General features: G+C 50.3%; 1 protein-coding gene across 2 annotated transcripts in view; it reads left to right on the top strand.

Annotated features, from left to right (window-relative positions):
* The window catches only part of MORC2 (MORC family CW-type zinc finger 2), a 42,906-nt gene that overhangs the window by 21,566 nt on the left and 4,230 nt on the right, over positions 1 to 17,110 (top strand). For both annotated transcript variants that reach the window (XM_058656975.1, XM_058656974.1), the window contains exons 6-24: positions 990 to 1,098; positions 5,783 to 5,942; positions 6,038 to 6,149; positions 6,627 to 6,752; positions 7,273 to 7,352; positions 8,006 to 8,088; positions 8,356 to 8,441; positions 10,037 to 10,177; positions 10,274 to 10,428; positions 10,567 to 10,695; positions 10,929 to 11,034; positions 11,703 to 11,835; positions 13,011 to 13,085; positions 13,176 to 13,559; positions 14,074 to 14,205; positions 14,935 to 14,989; positions 15,337 to 15,478; positions 15,603 to 15,827; positions 15,920 to 16,013. In XM_058656975.1, the coding sequence (XP_058512958.1) occupies positions 990 to 1,098; positions 5,783 to 5,942; positions 6,038 to 6,149; positions 6,627 to 6,752; positions 7,273 to 7,352; positions 8,006 to 8,088; positions 8,356 to 8,441; positions 10,037 to 10,177; positions 10,274 to 10,428; positions 10,567 to 10,695; positions 10,929 to 11,034; positions 11,703 to 11,835; positions 13,011 to 13,085; positions 13,176 to 13,559; positions 14,074 to 14,205; positions 14,935 to 14,989; positions 15,337 to 15,478; positions 15,603 to 15,827; positions 15,920 to 16,013 (2,527 nt within the window). The remainder of the gene's footprint in view (positions 1 to 989; positions 1,099 to 5,782; positions 5,943 to 6,037; positions 6,150 to 6,626; positions 6,753 to 7,272; positions 7,353 to 8,005; positions 8,089 to 8,355; positions 8,442 to 10,036; positions 10,178 to 10,273; positions 10,429 to 10,566; positions 10,696 to 10,928; positions 11,035 to 11,702; positions 11,836 to 13,010; positions 13,086 to 13,175; positions 13,560 to 14,073; positions 14,206 to 14,934; positions 14,990 to 15,336; positions 15,479 to 15,602; positions 15,828 to 15,919; positions 16,014 to 17,110) is intronic.

Genomic DNA, 17,110 nt, shown 5'->3' with positions numbered 1-17,110 from the left:
TGGAGAGAAGACAGTGCAGAACTAGGCAGCCCCAGGGCATCTCCGGGTGATGGCCATTCAGCTGTGTGCTTGGCATGCTGGTCTGTCTGTATCTGTATACTGGGATAGTCCCGAAGCTCCCCACCTCCATCTCCCTGGGGTGTTGGGAGGACTAGTGAGATAATAGACATAACCCCCCAAAATTGTTCAGAAGGAAGGAGCTGAACAGCTGTTGTTCACTGAACAGCCCTCTCCGTGCTGCTGAGGGTTGCTGCCCGGCTCCTTGCTGCCTGGGACAGCCTGTCCCAGCCTTCTCGGTGGGCAGTTTAGCATCACAAAGTAGAGGAAGGAAGTAGTGGACCTCATTCAGACTCTTGGCCAGTGAAAGTCGGCTTCAAGGCACAGTTCCCAGAAATCAGTTGTGTCCAAAAGGAGGGGCCTTCCAATGTCACAGTAAGCTTGAGAGGTGGCAAAGCTATTGTAAACCAGAGGACTCTTCAGGACAGGAGCAAGGTACAGGTCACCTTGAACACCATGGTCAAGAACTATAATTTGATAGCCCTTGTGTCTGGGTTCACAAAGGTTTTTTTTTTTTGAGAGCTGCTGGGAAGCAGAAGCATTGGTCTATGGTGCAGTCGCAGGGCTCCTCAGCTCTCGTATGGCTGGCACAAACCTGGAGCCCCAGAGCAGGAGTGAAACAAGTGTTGTGGTGACAACAGGCTGGGAGTGAGAGTAACTTGGGACTGTGACTGGTGGTGAGCGTATCCAAAAGGGCAGTGGGAGGACAGTAGATCCTGGGAAGATGTGATGGAAAAGATGGTAGGTAAAGACTAAGAGAGCTGGTGGAAAGGTGGAGCAAAGATTGTTAGATGGGTGAAGGGCCATTCAGCGGCCTGGGCCCTTGCGGGGCCCACGGGGCAGCCCTGCAGAGGCAGCTTCTGTCGTGACCAGGGAATAGGGGTACCACTCTTTCACATGAGCTTTTAACCGTCTCTCTATTTCCCTTTTAGGGGCTCAATGCGCATTGGAAAGGATTTTATCCTTTTCACCAAGAAGGAAGACACCATGACCTGCCTCTTCCTGTCTCGCACCTTTCACGAGGAGGAGGGCATTGATGAAGTAGGTTCCATCCTCGTGGTCTGAATCGCCACCGTGTACTTCCTGACTCTGCCTGGACTGTTTGCTTGGGTTGTTGGCTGTGCCGGGCTCTCTGGCACGTGTGTCCTGTCCTGGGATTAGTGGGTCAGATGGATTGTTTGAGGAGTTAAGACAGATGACCTTCATCATGTGAGAGAAAGGGAAATCTCAGAACACTTTGGAGAGCTATTATCTTGTTTCTCAGAATGAGCCAAGTGGCAGGAACGAGGGTTGGGTTTGCAGCTCTTCTAAGATCTGAATTCCATGTGTGGGGTGTCACCATGGAGACTTATTTTATTGCGGGAGTATTTTGGGCTCCCCTGGCTATGGGTGGAGAGTAGAGGTGGCAGGAATGACAAGAGCAGCAGTGTCTTTCGTGCTTGATTGGCGATTTTGTGGAATGTGCTGTGAGCACATCTCTCCTGAGGGAGTGTGTTGCCTTTCCTGCTGGTGTTAGAAGCCACTGATCAGACACCTGCAGGGCCCCAGCAAGCAGGAGCAGAGGAGCATGAACCAGAGCTTGTCCTTACCTGGCACCTGATTGTTGCTTTCCCTGTGGGAGTGGTGGCTGTAACAGCCCCGGTGATTACTGCTGAGCTGGAAGGAAGGTTTTGGGAACCTAGTCTCTGACTGTAAAACATGTTGGTGATTAACCGTGATATAGCACAGCACCTGCTGTGCTGATTGCTGCTTGGGGCCTAAGAGCTCAGATTCCAGAGCTGTTTCTGGTGAGATCTCTGCCCTCTGCTGGTGGGCATTAGGAGAGCTCTGTGTCTGGCCAGCAGCCTGAACTCTTCATCTCCTGTATCTTCTTTTCATATGTGAAAAATGGAGGCCAGAGTTTTGAGGGGCTAAGGGTGGGGACTAAGTTCTGTAGAAAGAAACCCATTGCCGTCACAGAAGCATAATTGAATTCTTCGCCGTTTGAGTCTGATTCTTCTCTGTTGGTTGGCTCTGACTGAGTCTGTCCTGGCCTTGTTTAGATCTGAGTCTTGTATCATAGCAAACTGACCAATGAGGACGCAGGCTCTCTTTTCCTGCCATCTTTACTTAGCAAGCCAGTGGGGTTGTTTGCCTTTCAGAGTGGTAACTTGGTTCACTCAGCACGCTTGAAAGGAGACAAGAGCTGTATCTGTGGAGGAGGTAGGACAGGAGGGTGTGGCTTGGCTAGGTTTCTGGAGTGCTGCGTATGGTCTGTCAGAGGGGGCATGTTCAGGTCAGTACTAGCAGTCTGCTAAGTCCCTGAGGGCGAGTCAGGGGTTTGGCAGGGACCTCAGATGGCGTCACCTGAAGACCACTGATGGCTTCCGGAGAGCGAATTAGGCTCAGCTCCAAGCTAGTTGAGTGAGGGGACTTTATGAAGCAAGGATGTGCCCAGGTCAGATTCTGATTAGAAAATGCATTTGGTTATTGTGTGGTGGTGGTACTGGGAAGATGGGGGTGAGTGTTGGAGTGACCCTGTCGAGAGACCCTGGCAGAACTTGGAGCAGGGAAGTGAGAGAAGGAGAGGCAAGCAGCACTCTTTAGGATGTGGACCATGACTGATGAGTGGAGGGGGTCGGAGGGGGGAGAGGGCTGACTGGAGGCTATGGGTGGCAGCTGGACGTGGTGGGCTTCTGGGGAACAACAGAAGAATGGCCATGGGGAGGGGACTGGGCTAAATTTGCTCTGGATATGCAAAGGAAACTCGGAGCCTGGAGTTGGACCCAGGGTGTTATGGCAAGTGAGCATAGAGTGAGAGGAGGACCTGGGGTCTAAAGCAACGAGTGGGTGGAGAAAGTAGCGGAGAAAGTGAGGGCTGCCCCCATCCACAGTACCAGAAAAACTAGGAGGGGAGGGGAGTGGTGGTGTCGAAACTGCAAGAACAGTGTGCAATACTGCTAGTGGAAGTGAGGGTCCACCGTGTAAAGTGATGCTGTTGTCCCCTGTGACTGTGGTGGCGAGTGGGAGCTTGAAGTACTGCTTTAGAACACAGATGGAGCTCAATTCCCCCAGTGGAGACAGCTAGGGTGAAGTTTCTTCCTTACTTGGTGCTAGAAGGTCACTGTTTTGGATTGTACCCTAGTACAAACTCGGCCAAGATTTCAAAATAAGATCATTTTCAGCCAGGGAGGAATGTGTCCAAACCAGCCTTGGGGTGGAATACTTCACAAGCACAAAACTTCTTAGAAACCAGCAAATGCCTCTGAGCTCGCCAACAGCTTTATCACCCTGGCAGCTGTTAAGAAGCAGACTGTTTCTTTCAGGTGGGCTGGCTGGTCTGGGCCTCTGAGGTGCCCCAACTGGTTTACTGTCCAGAGGGAATCCCTCTTGCAGGTGCTGTGGACTCCAGGGAGGGGTGGGGAACAATGAGGCCTCTGTGGAGGTGGTGTTGGGGGTCAGGTTTTCCAAGAAAGGCTAGATTTTTTAAAAGCGTTATTTGGACGTAAAATGAAAGTCTGTGCATGTGGAAGAATGTATTCAAGTATGTGTACAGTGAAGAGGATGGATATAAAGCCAACATCCCCGTAGCCACCTGTCATTGACCAGTGTTACAGAATCCTATATAATCTTTTTCTTACTGTGGCCCTGAAGGAACTGACTTCAGGTAACTTTTTTTTTTTTTTTTTTAATAATTTTACTTAGTTGATTAGGGTACAAAGGGTCAAGGGCAACAGGATGAAAGTGGGTAATACCATTGTTCCCACACTAATATTGTCATTTTTTCCCTGTATCTGGGGTCGGGGAGAAACAAAGGGAAAAGCCCCACCCAACCTCCCACCCATCCCAGGTCCCCAATGTGAGGTCCACTCCAGGGTTCCTGCTCAAGCAGTTTTGATAGTTCAGGAGTTCTGGATTGCTGCCAGTCTCGCAGTTCAGTCGCAATGAAACCTATTCAGAGTCCACTGGCTGACATAGTCTCTTCATGGTTGGGGTTCTGAGATCAGTGGTTCAGTTGGAGGGATCTCCAAAGAAACTTCATCTGAGGTGATCCCAGACCTGATTCTTGCGTGAGTTTGTTAGTACAGGGTCCAATACCGTCCATCACGCCCCAATCAGCTTATGCACATGCTGGTCGTTGCAATTGCTGGGTCAGTTCTGTTTCCAGCTCTGTCTTCCTCGTGAACTAACAGGTGTTGTAGTCCAGCTCAATCCTACCCACTTCATACTCAGTCCTCACGCAAACCAGTGGGAGCTGCAGCCTAGTTGGGGCAACTCCCAATAACCCCTACCAGTTCTGCCCCCTACCCTGGTTCCATGCTTACCAGTATGTACCTCAGGCTTGTCCAGTCTGTCCCACATCCCATTTAGCACTTGTACATGTCAATGGGCATTTAAGCCTAGTTCAACCCAACCAACCCTACTATCCAGCCCACACACGTGCTGTTGGGTGCCCTTGTGTCTAGCCACCCCTGCCCCTGTCCTGGTTTTCATGCTCTCCAGTGGGAGTGGTAACCCATGAGGGAGGTGCCCACTATCTCCCTACTAGGCCACTCCCACTCTCAGGTAACTTTTGTGATGCTCATTTCCATATTTTTCTCTAGTTTGTCACCTGTGTATGCATCCTTAAGTAATAGTTTAGTTGTGCCTGTTTTAGTTGTGCCTGTTTATGACTTTTGCATATATGAATTCACATTGTCATGTTTTGTAAATTATGTTGTCTTTTTTTTTTTAAAGATTTATTAATTTTTGTTACAAAGTCAGACATACAGAGAGGAGGAGAGACAGAGAGGAAGATCTTCCGTCTGATGATTCTCTCCCCAAGTGAGCACAATGGCTGATGCTGTGCTGATCCGAAGCCAGGAGCCAGGAACTTCCTCCAGGTCTCCCACACGGGTGCAGGGTCCCAAGGTTTTGGGCCGTCCTCGACTGCTTTCCCAGGCCACAAGTGGGGAGCTGGATGGGAAGTGGAACTGCAGGGATTAGAACCAGCGCCCATATGGGATCCAGGCACGTTTAAGGCGAGGACTTTAGCCGCTAGGCCACGTCGCCGGGCCCAAATTATGTTGTCTGTATGAGATCATCTGTGTTGATGCTAGTTGCTCTTAATGTCATCATTTATCGTTACTGCCTAATATTTCATTGTAGCTGCAATGTTGTTGAGTTCTACCACACTATATTGGATATTTGGATATTTGAGTTGTTCTTATGCTAGTGTACGAGAGTACTTGAGAAAGTTTGTGGAAATATGGAATTAAAAGACATTTGTTCTATTGGAAAAAAACCTTGAAGTCCATGTGTAGTTTTTTCATAATACACATTTCCCATGAACTTGGCAAAGACTAATGAGAACATTTCTCATAAGGAACATACCTAAGGGTAGGGTTGCTGAGTTGTAGATTATATTATCTTCATATTCACTAGGTAATTGTAAATGTATTTTCTTTAATGGTAAGAGAATTTTTACCAAATTATTTAAAAAAAAAGTCAAGGAATCTACCTGTGAGAAAAAACAGACACTCCCCTAGTTATAAACCAGCATACCGTAAGAGGAGACAGCAACGTGAGGTTGAGTGTTGGCGCAGGCTGGAAGCTGTGGAGCCTCTGGTGTGCCAGGCTGTGGCGCTTGGGCTCAGGTCTTGGTCTTTGGTAGAGTGGAGGCTCTGTGGGCAAAGACACAATGGCCGCATGATTGAGGGAAAGTGTTCTGGGGCCTGCCTCACCGTCTGCCTGTGCTTCCCCAAAGGTGATCGTCCCGTTGCCCACCTGGCACGCCCGCACCCGGGAGCCCGTCACAGATAATGTGGAGAAGTTTGCCATCGAGACAGAGCTCATCTACAAGTACTCTCCCTTCCGCACAGAGGAGGAAGTGATGTCCCAGTTCATGAAGATTCCTGGCAGCAGCGGTAAGGAGTCTGTGAGCCTGGAGCCTGCAGAGCCCCGAGCGGTGTGGGGAGAGACTGGGGGTCCCTGCCAGAATGAAAGGACACCTCTTCCCCAGGGACGCTGGTGATCATCTTTAATCTGAAACTCATGGACAATGGAGAGCCGGAGCTGGACATCATCTCCAATCCGAGAGATATCCAGATGGCAGAGACCTCTCCGGAGGGCACGTGAGTGTGGCTGGGAAAGGAGCAGGCCTGGGGCTGGCGACTGCAGAGGAGGCGGGCAGGCCTCATTCCCGGCATTTCTCCAGGAGAAGTGAGTGTTGGGACTCTGGCCTGGAGGGCTCTAGCCGCATAGACACAGGCAGGTGTGATGAACAAGGCAGCGTGTCTTCCATTCAGCTAAGAGACTGAGGAGTCTTTACTCTGACTCCTTGGTTTGATAAAACAAAAAACCAGGGCCTAGGGCAGGAGAGGAATTGACTGGGTTTTCACAGTAGATCTCAGTGAGGTGTTTGGGGGGCGCCTGTGTTCGGGATCTGAGGAGATGGTACTGCAGTGTCCATGTGGAGGGAGTACCCCATTGGGGCTGCAGGAGGGACTTGAGATTGGAGATGGATAGGTGGCGGGCCCACAGAGACCCTTGTGTGCCTTTGTTAGGGCTTGCTATGGGTGGGTGACCTTGTGCCTGTCTCTGGTCCCCAGGAAGCCAGAGCGGCGCTCATTCCGAGCTTACGCTGCTGTGCTCTATATCGATCCCCGGATGAGGATCTTCATTCATGGGCACAAGGTGCAGACCAAAAGGCTCTCCTGCTGCCTGTATAAACCCAGGTAAGGGCCAGCCCACCTGACCTGCTGCCGCCCGTGGGCTGGGGCTGGGGGCAGCTCCGACAGGGCAGGCTGTGGGTGACCCCTGAAGACATCTGTGATTTGCCACAGTCACTTGTGGGTCCCAAAGGAGGGCAGACTGGCTGACAGGCTCTGGAATTTGGCTGGCTGAGCATGCAGATTGTGAGTGCCTCTGGAACATGGGATGTGTCCTGCCTGGCACAGTAAGCTGTGTCTCAGCTTTAGGGTCCAGGGTGCTGGGATGCTGCACATAAGGACCTGGCCTTGTTGCTAAGGTGCGTTTCTGCCATGGATTGATGACACCCTTGTAACTAGGATTGTTTGTCAAAGACAGAGGGGAAAGGTGGGGCAAGAAGAGAAAGGAATCTGATTTTTTTTTTTGTTTAAGATGAGCTTGGTTTTGTCTCATCATAAGGGGCCAGGACAACACAGCTTGGGAATACTTGGGGTGGCCGCCTGCCCGCTGCTCTTCAAACCTCAGGTTTCTTTTTCCGCTGACCAGGATGTACAAGTACACGTCAAGCCGGTTCAAGACCCGTGCGGAGCAGGAGGTGAAGAAGGCAGAGCACGTGGCTCGGATTGGTAATGCATGTCCTCTGCAGGGGAGTGTTGGGCGGGAGTGTTTCGAAGATGCTCTTTTGGCTGGAGCAGTGACCTACAGACAAGGCCCTTCCCCTGGCCATTTTCTCATTCTTTTCCAGCCCTTTTATCACATGCCACCTGCCCCTCTACCTTCACTTCAGCCATTTATAGCCATCTATCCAAACCTAACAACTACCCTGCCCAAAGGGAAGCAGACCACATTCCGCTGTGGCTCCAGCCCTTGGGGATTGGTGTTCCTGAGTTTTCTGCAGATCATAAATCTCATCGACTCACACAGCAGCCAGTGTTGCTCAGAATTTCTTGCCCCCCGATGGTGAAGGCTTCATTGGTTTCCAGCTCATGCTGAGGGTTTAGCTCTGCTTGCCTTGTACGTGTTTGTTTCTGTTGAAGCCATTTTATTTGAAGCTTGAAACGTCAGGTGGAAATAGCACCTGCTCTCCACAGGGCCTCTGTGATGTTTGTGAAAGTCAAATTCCCCCTTTCCACATTGACTGTCACTGTCCTGGTCTGGAGGCTGCTCCCAACACACTCCCAAATGATTTGCATCCATCGAGGAAACCCTTTATGGTTCCAGGCAGGGTGACAGCAAGTTATGAGCCTTTGAAAGCTTTACGGTGTCTTTTGGATTTCAGCTGAAGAGAAGGCCCGGGAGGCGGAGAGCAAAGCTCGGACGTTGGAAGTGCGCCTGGGCGGAGACCTCACCCGGGATTCTAGGGTAAGGCCCCAGGCGCTCACGGCTCCTCTTCTCCAGCTTGTTTGTTGAGAAGCTCAGGTTGTGTGGCAGGTCTGCCTGGCTCTGGAAACACAGCTTTTGTTTTGTCCCTAGCGATGAGCCACTTCTGTAGAAAGAAGGAACATATCCGCATGGGGTTGTCCGTCCCTGTGAGTTACAGTGGGAAGTTTCAGATGTGACGGCAGGAACGTTAGCTGCCGTGGCCCTGGGTACCTGCCCCCCTCACCTGCTATTGATGTGCTTGTCTAGGTGATGTTGCGACAGGTCCAGAACACAGCCATCACCCTGCGCAGAGAAGCCGATGTCAAGAAGAGGATCAAGGAGGCCAAGCAGCGGTCAGTGCCCGGGCTGGCCTGTGCTGTTTCACAATTGTGTCACTTTTGCGTTGGTGATTGACAGGCTGCCCTTCTGCGACCAAGATGGCTTTGAGAAAACCGCTAATGTGATCTCTGTCAAATGCCCTTGGGAGAGAGAGGCCTCACCGACCTCCTGCTTCTTTCATGAGCTGGGAAAAGGCGGGGAAATCTGGATAACGCACAAAGAACCCCTAATCATCCTCACCATCTCGCCTTTTCCCCTCTTTTTTCCTTTTCCCTTTTCATTTAAACAATGTACAAAATGTTCATTGTGTAAAATTTGAAAAATACAAGACATTTAAGATATTTGAGGGGCTAACATGTGGTCTAGTGAACAAAGCTACTGCCTACAATACTAGCATCCCATATGGGTGTTGGTTTGAGTCCCAGCTGCTCCACTTCCAATACAGCTCCCTACTGATGTGCCTGGGAAGGCAGCAGAAGATGGCCCAAGTGCTTGGGTGCCTCACACACGTGGAAAATCTGAACGAAGCTCCTGGCTTCAACCTGGCCCAGCCCTGGCCATTACAGTCATTTAGGGACTAAACCAGAAAAGGAAAGATCAATCTTTCTCCCTCTCTTGCATTTCAAAGAAAATATACAGCAAAATAAACTAAAACTTTTTAAATAATCCCTTATGCTTCTACCACCTGGGCTTCTTTACTCTTAATATATGGTGTTTTATATATGTTCATGTTCAATCTCCTTTCACTGATTACAAATGTGGGATAATTCAGTAGGTTGTGTTTCTTACCTTTCTCTCTCTTTTATTTGTTTATTGAAAGGTAGACTTAAAGAGAGATTGTCCATCCTAGTTCACTCCCCAAATGACTGCAGTGACTGGAACTGTGCTAGTGTGAAGCCAGGAAGCTTGTCCATGTGTGGGTGCAGGAGCCAAAATACTTGGGCCATCTTCTACTACTTTCCCAGGCACTTCAGCAGGGAGAACTGGATTGAAAGTGGAGCAGCCGAGACTCAAACCAGTGCCCATGTGGGTTGCCAGCATTGCGGGCAGGCAGTTTTACCCGCTGTCGCCACAGTGCTGACTCCATCAGACCGAGTTTTGTAGACTTTCCCACTTACGGTGAATATTTGCAATGTCCTCCTTGCTCATATTCCCTGTGTGAAGCCTCCCTAGGCTCTGTGGCTTAATGACTGAGTCTGGCACTGCTTTTCCATCTGCATTTCGGCACCTGAGGTTTTGTTGATAATAATTCCATGGTGGTGTTGGGTCTTTGTGCTTATGAATTTTTTTTCTTTAAGAATCGCTTTCCTATTGGTGGAGTTTTGGAGGAGAATTGAAGATACTTTTGTGTCTTTTCTAAAAAGATCTGTAGTAGTGCCTTCCCAATAATTGAGTCTAGCCCTGTTCTATTACTGAGTGACCAGCTTTTGGTTTTTTAATTTGTGATGCCCGGAGTGTGCACAGTCATATGTGTGTGTCAAGGCAGCAGAGGCTGTGCACTCAGTGGAGATGCACAATGTCTGGCCTAATGTGTCTCAAACTGAAGCCCAACACATGGTGCTGGCTGCTCATGGGCAGACCGGTCTGAAGTCTTTTTCTTTCTTCTTAGCGCCCTGAAAGAACCTAAGGAGCTGAACTTCATTTTTGGTGTCAACATTGAACACCGGTACCTGGACGGTATGTTCATCTACAACTGTAGCCGCCTGATCAAGATGTATGAGAAAGTGGGTCCACAGCTGGAAGGCGGCATGTGAGTACAACCCGAGGAGAGCCTTCCAGCCAGAGTGGATTGCACGCAGGTTCTGGCCAGCGCAGTTAAACAGCCGTGTCCCCTTTCTCCCTGCAGGGCATGCGGAGGGGTTGTGGGGGTTGTTGATGTGCCCTACCTGGTCTTGGAGCCAACACACAACAAACAGGACTTCGCAGATGCCAAGGAGTACCGGCACCTGTTGCGGGCCATGGGGGAGCACCTGGCGCAGTACTGGAAGGACATTGCTATTGGTAATGGGCCTATGCTGCTTGCTTCAACTCTGCCCTTTCTATTTCCTCCAACTTTAGTGATGTTCTCATGGCCCAAGAGGGTCGATTCAGAAAGCAGAGACTGGTGTCCAACACAAGGTGTGGGTGTTTCCCTTCCAGCCCAGCGAGGAATCATCAAATTCTGGGATGAGTTTGGCTACCTGTCTGCCAACTGGAACCAGCCCCCATCCAGTGAGCTGCGTTACAAACGCCGGAGAGCTATGGAAATCCCGACTACCATCCAGTGTGGTGCGTCCTGGTTTTAGCCCTTTCCAGGCTCTGTCCCTCTCAGTCCTTGCCTCTCTTCCCTGTGCAGCACTCTGGCCTCCTGATGTGGCCTTCGGGTCTCTCTGGGGAGAGGAGTGTGACCTGTGAGGGCCCTGTGAGCTCAGGCTTTTGAATCTGTGCCCAGTTTCCCTGTCTGTTGTGAATACTGCTGATGGCAGTGATTGACAGTTGTTTGGGTGTTTTTTGTGTCGCAGACTTATGTCTGAAGTGGAGAACCCTCCCCTTCCAGCTGAACTCCGTGGAAAAAGATTACCCTGACACTTGGATCTGCTCCATGAACCCCGATCCTGAGCAGGACCGGTGAGCATGTCTCTAACAAGGCATTGTGGGTACTCTCCGCCACAGCCCCTCCTTGATTTGGCTCTGTCCTCTGTCCTCTGTGCTTGGGGTAGATAACTCACTATGCTTCGTGAGGCCAGTGCTTCTATTCTTTTTTTTTTTTTTTAAAGATTTATGTATTTTATTACAGTCAGATATACAGAGAGGAGGAAAGACAGAGAGGAAGATCTTCCCTCCAATGATTCACTCCCCAAGTGACTGCAACGGCCAGTGCGTGCCAATCCGAAGCCGGGAACCAGGAACCTCTTCCAGGTCTCCCATGCGTGTGCAGGGTCCCAAAGCTTTGGGCCATCCTCAACTGCTTTCCCAGGCCACAAGCAGGGAGCTGGATGGGAAGTAGAGCTGCCGGGATTAGAACCGGCGCCCATATGGGATCCCGGGGCGTTCAAGGCGAGGACTTTAGCTGCTAGGCCACGCCGCCGGGCCCAGTGCTTCTATTCTTAAACCCCTGTTGGGCTCCTCATGTCAGTGCCCAGGGAAGGGTAGACACACGTCTTGGCAGCACACATGAACTCATCCTGTGCCCAGAGAACTCAGAGATGGTTGCTTCTGTGAGAGGCGGCACGGTTGGGCTGAGGAGAGTGGTCCCTGCCCTGCCTAGAGCCTGTGTTTCCATGGTGTTGCTGCAGGTGTGAGGCTTCCGAACAGAAGCAGAAGGTCCCCTTGGGGACGTTCAAAAAGGACTTAAAGACACAGGAAGAGAAGCAGAAGCAGCTGACAGAGAAAATCCGCCAGCAGCAGGAGAAGCTGGAGGCCCTTCAGGTGTGTGGGTTGGGGTCACTCCGCGGAGGCAGCCTGGGGCTGGGGTCTACCCAGGAAGGCAGCCTTCAGCCACTAGTGCCCTGTTCCTCATGCACTCAGCCTCACCCCTGCTCACCTGTCTGTGCTTGCCAAAACATCCCGAACCCGGCCTCCACATTAAATCACAGGTTTTCAAGTATGCCTTGTTTATTCTTAACAACAAAACGTTGTTTGATATATTCAGAATAATGCAGTTCTTTTAAAAGGTCTAAAAGCTGCATAAAAATAAACGATCCTGAACCCGGCATGATAGCATAGTGGTTAAAAATAAATGATCCTATCTTAGACATAACCACCAGTAACTCTGTGTCTTCCTCCTCTTTATGGATAATTATATACATCAGACATAGAAGTACAGTTTTTGTAGAAGTATAGCATCACACCATGTGTTTCATCACACATATCTCTAGTGCATACATTTTTTTTTTTATAATTCTCTAGAAGGAAAATTGAAAGAGTAAAAGGATTTTGAAAATTCCGTAAGTTTTTTATATAATTATTTCCAGATTATCTCCCAGATGATGTTCTTGTTCTTTATTAGCAGTATGTAAGAATTTCAAATGTTTGCAAGTTTATTGGCAAGAATAGACGGATTTTATAATTTCTTTTCCATTGTAAAAAAAAATGGACATTTAAAAAATATGTCCGCTTACATTTCTTTTAGAATTGATTTTTCTCTACTTATTGTTTCTGTTTTTAATTATGTAAATTGTGTAGAACTTAGGCCTGTTTGTGATTGCCCATGACATTCACAACAGGGACCTGTCCCTCTCTGTCTGCTGAATCCCACCCTTTCTTTCTGGCATCTTCCGTGTTTCCCTCACCCATCAGGTCTTTGCCATCTCTTCTGGCTCCATTAATAAGAATTTAGTCTAGACATTTTGGCCCAGTTTCTGAGTTACTGAATAAATCATGTAGTGTCCTGTGATTGGTGATTGGCTAATGGTTTAGTGTTTGTTTGCTTTTATTTTTTCTTGATCTCCGCAGTCGATTGAGGGGTTAATAAGAATCGGACCAAGCCCAGGTTTTCTTTTTTATTTTCTTGTTGTCCCAGCCATAATCATAGTGCTCCAGATGAGTTTTCTTTGATATATACCAAGATGGACAGACAAGTTCATCACATTTTTGCCCCACAGAAAACCACACCTATCCGCTCCCAAGCTGACCTGAAGAAGCTACCCTTGGAAGTGACCACTAGACCTCCGTCTGAGGTAAAACGAGGGACGTGGGGCTGAGGGGCTTCTCCCTCAGAGTGTTTCTCCTGGGGGTGAGTGCAGGACACTCACTGTTGGCCTTTGTAGGAACCTGTGCGGAGACCTCAGCGTCCGCGCTCACCCCCGTTACCTGCTGTGATCAAGAATGCCCCGAGCAGACCTCCTTCCCTGCAGCCACCCAGACCAGCCACGCAGCCCCGAAGGGCTCCCCCCGTTAACAACCCGCCCAAGCTGCCTGTGGTGGCAACCCGGGAGGAGGCCAGTACATCCAGGGTGTTGCAGCCACCTGAGGCACCTCGACGGCCTGCAGCCACTCCAGCCAAGACTGCGCCCCGGCCTGCCCATCTGGTGCAGCCGTTGCCGCCATCAGTGCCGCCCAGCTCTAAGACCCCTCGGGAGGTCCCTGCTACCAGAACCACCAGGACTGCGGTGGTCAAGAAGCCAGAGCCTCCTGTTAAACCTCCTGCCCCGGTGAGATGCATTTTCTCTCAGCCCCCATCATGCTGTCAGAGGTGTAGGGGCAGAACTGCATGGTGCCAGGGCTGTGCTGGTCTCCTAGCCATGGGGACATCAGCAAGCCACTGTTTCTCATTGTCCCCAAGGAGAGGAATCAATGCATTTAGGGGTTTGGGGGGCACACAGGAAGTTGGTTTCCTGTCTGGGAACTTGTCACCACTCTGTCGAAATTTGGGCTGCTGTGAATTTGAATCAGCTCCACTGGCTTCTCACTGTTTGTGTCCTGTGGCGGTGGGGGAGTGTGTCTCAGGTCATAGTGGCAGGCAGGCTGAGAGAGTGAACTGAAGGGCTGCCATGCGACAGCTCTGAGCAGAGGCCATCATGCTCGGGCCCAGGAGGTGGCTTAGGTGTGCCCCAGGTCCTGTTTGGTGGAGCTGGAGGGAGTAACAAGCCCTCCCAACAGCTTCTGTAGGCCAGAGAAGCAATCTCCATGCTTCTCAAGGCTCACATTCTCACTCTCTTGTTTTAGGCTGCCACTGGCCGGAAGCGCAATTTTGGGGTTTCTGATGAGGAAGAAGCTGAGGAAGAGACCGAGAAGAAGAGAGAGAGGTTCAAGCGGGGCAGATTCACCGTGAAGGAGGAGAAGAAGGACTCGAATGAGGTAGGTGCTGTGATGAGATTCTCAGAGCTTTGTTCCCCAGGCTCACACCTCCTCACCGACCCTTCTCAGCTGTCCGCACCACCTCTGTGCATGCTACTGACATGAACCTTCCAGAAGCCAGATGGCTGGAAACAGACCTGGGGTAATATTGATGCACATTAGAAGGTTTGAATTACTTTGCTTCCCTGCTGGTGGCATTCTGTCCCTTTCCTGCTATATTGTTGATGAAGGTGGCAGAAGGTTGGAGGGCTAACAGTGATTTTAGAGTGGCCTGCAGGGAGGGATGTAAATTGCAGCATCAGAAGAATAAAGGTGGAAGGCTTGGTATGTAGTGCAGTGGTTAAGTGGTCGCTTGCATTACGTGCACCCCCTGTCAGAGTGCCTGGGTTCAAGTCCTGGCTCTGCCCCTGATTTTATCTTCCTGGTGCTGTACACCCCAGGAGGCAGCAGGTGAGGGCTCAAGTATTTGGGTCCCTGTCACCCACATGAGACATCTGGATTGAACGCCTGGTTTTAGCCTGGCCCAGCCTGGGCTATTGCATTTGGGAAGTGAACCAGCAGATGAAAGATCTTTGTCAGCCTGTTTGTTTCTGTCTTCCCAAATAAAACTTCCAAAGACTGAGAGTCCTGAAGGTCTCTGGATGAGATGTCCCTGGATGGTCCATTCACGTACAGGTCTCTCTTGGGGGACCACGGGAGCTGTCTTCTCTAACACTCTTCTCCTTGCAGCTCTCAGACAGCGCTGGAGAAGAAGACCTGGTTGACCTCAAGAGGGCTCAGAAAGGTGAGTCTGGGGGAGGACCCTGGCACTCACCTTGCAGCCTGCCATGCAAGTGGAGCCTCTTGGGAAGACTTGGAGTGGGAGGAGGTCAAGGTACTTACTCCCTGGGCCCAGGACTGTGAAGATAGCACCTCCTTATGGCTGTTGTTAATACAGTCTTTGTTTACATCTGGCAGTCGCTTGTCTTCTTGCTCTTTAGCATCCTCACAGCAGATGGCGAAGATGACTGGGGTGGCCGGGTGACATGTCCCTTTTGTGAGGAAGGTGCACACCCAGAGAGTTCTGAATCCTAGCGCTGGCTGAGCTGAGCGACTGTAGTCATGTTTTCTGATGTGTACCTGTGTCCTCAGATAAAGGATTGCATGTAGAGGTGCGTGTGAACAGGGAGTGGTACACAGGCCGTGTGACAGCCGTGGAGGCGGGCAAGCATGTGGTGCGATGGAAGGTGAAGTTTGACTACGTGCCCACAGACACAACACCAAGAGACCGCTGGTAATGCCCCCTTCTGGAAGCCAGGATGGCAGAGATCAGCCCGGGGAGGAGGTCTCCATAGCTCACTTCCCAGTAGCCCACCCTGGGAACTGGGGACAAACCATAAAAACTCTGTCCTCCACAGGGTGGAGAAAGGCAGTGAGGATGTGCGGCTGATGAAACCCCCTTCCCCTGAGTATCAGAGCCCCGATACACAGCAGTTGGGTGGAGAGGAAGAGGAGGTTGTAGTGGCTCAGCAGGCCGTAGCCATGGCAGAGCCCTCTACTTCTGAGTGTATCCGCATTGAGCCTGATACCACTGCACCAAACACCAACCATGAGACCATTGACCTACTTGTCCAGATCCTTCGGTACGTATGTCTTTGGTCTTTCTGCTCTGGGGTCTTTCTGCTGTGGCTCCCTGCTCTCCATTCTGAATTCCTGCCCCATCTTTGTTGCTTAGGAATTGTTTACGTTATTTCCTGCCGCCAAGTTTCCCCATCTCTAAGAAGGAGCTGAGTGTCATGAATTCAGATGAACTGATCTCTTTTCCTCTGGTGAGTCTGGCTTGACCTTTGACCATGCACACGCACACACACACACACGCACACATACGCACGCATGCACGCAAACGCCTATATGTCCGTCCTTGCTGTGGTAACTGGCACTCAGCTGGCGTCCCTTTCTCCTGAGAGAAGGGAGAAGGAGACTGCATTATGGAGAAAATGTGGCATAGCTTGAACAGACCATGGCAAGCAGAAAGCCAACCCCAGCTTCCATGGGTGGTGACAGCTGAGTCACTTTGAAACTGTAGGTGTGGTTGACATCACTAAATCCCACTTCTTTTACCCCAGAAACAATGGAGTTAGCCTGTCCAGGTAACCACAGGGCTTAGGCTCAAGCTCATCGTGTGTGGAGAGGGTCTTGGTGTGTGGAGCTTAATGCTTGGGCTTATCTGTCCCAGTAAATCCTGGTGTGTCATCTCCCTCTGCTGGGCTTCACAGTCAGCAGTAAAAGATCTTGCCTGCCTTCAAGTGACTTAAGAGCCAGTAGAGAACTCCCAGTAAAGCTGTTGGATATATCTTGGCAATATGAGGCTGAACTGTCTGCCATTGTCTGTAACTGCAATGTCAGGATACACTTAAATAGCAGAACGATGGTCTTACGACTGATGAAGGTCTTATACTATTGTAATAATATGGGGGAAGTCAGTTGAGGGGAGGGAAATTGGAGAGAGGTAAGCAGAATCCCAGAGCCTGTGGAATTGTATCTTAAAATTTAAAATAAAATAGAAGGTGAAGGGGGCAGGTACACAGTAGAGATAGCATGAGGTTGAGAGCAGTGAGTTGCTGTTGAAGCGGCCAGAAGACTGGAGCAGCTTGGGAGGGTCGGGAGAGTGACTCGCTGTAAAGAAAAGCCAGGCTTCCCTGTGTAAGTGAAGGAGGGTATTTGAGCAGGGGACATGTATAAGCAGAGGCTCAAGTCAGGGTAGCAGGCTGCCTGGTTAGTAGGGTAGAAGGAAGCTACAAGCCAGGATGTGTTGTTTCTGAATGTAAGTTACACTGGCTTCAACACTATATACAGAGATGGTGGGCCAGCAGGCATTTGGAGCTCAAGGAATTGTCATTGTGAACCATGCCTAGGACAGGATCAG

Source organism: Ochotona princeps, chromosome 29, assembly GCF_030435755.1.
Source record: "Ochotona princeps isolate mOchPri1 chromosome 29, mOchPri1.hap1, whole genome shotgun sequence".
In the NCBI taxonomy this organism is placed as follows: domain Eukaryota; kingdom Metazoa; phylum Chordata; class Mammalia; order Lagomorpha; family Ochotonidae; genus Ochotona; species Ochotona princeps.
Note: the sequence above shows the minus strand (reverse complement) of the source record. Positions and strands in the feature narration are given on the sequence as shown.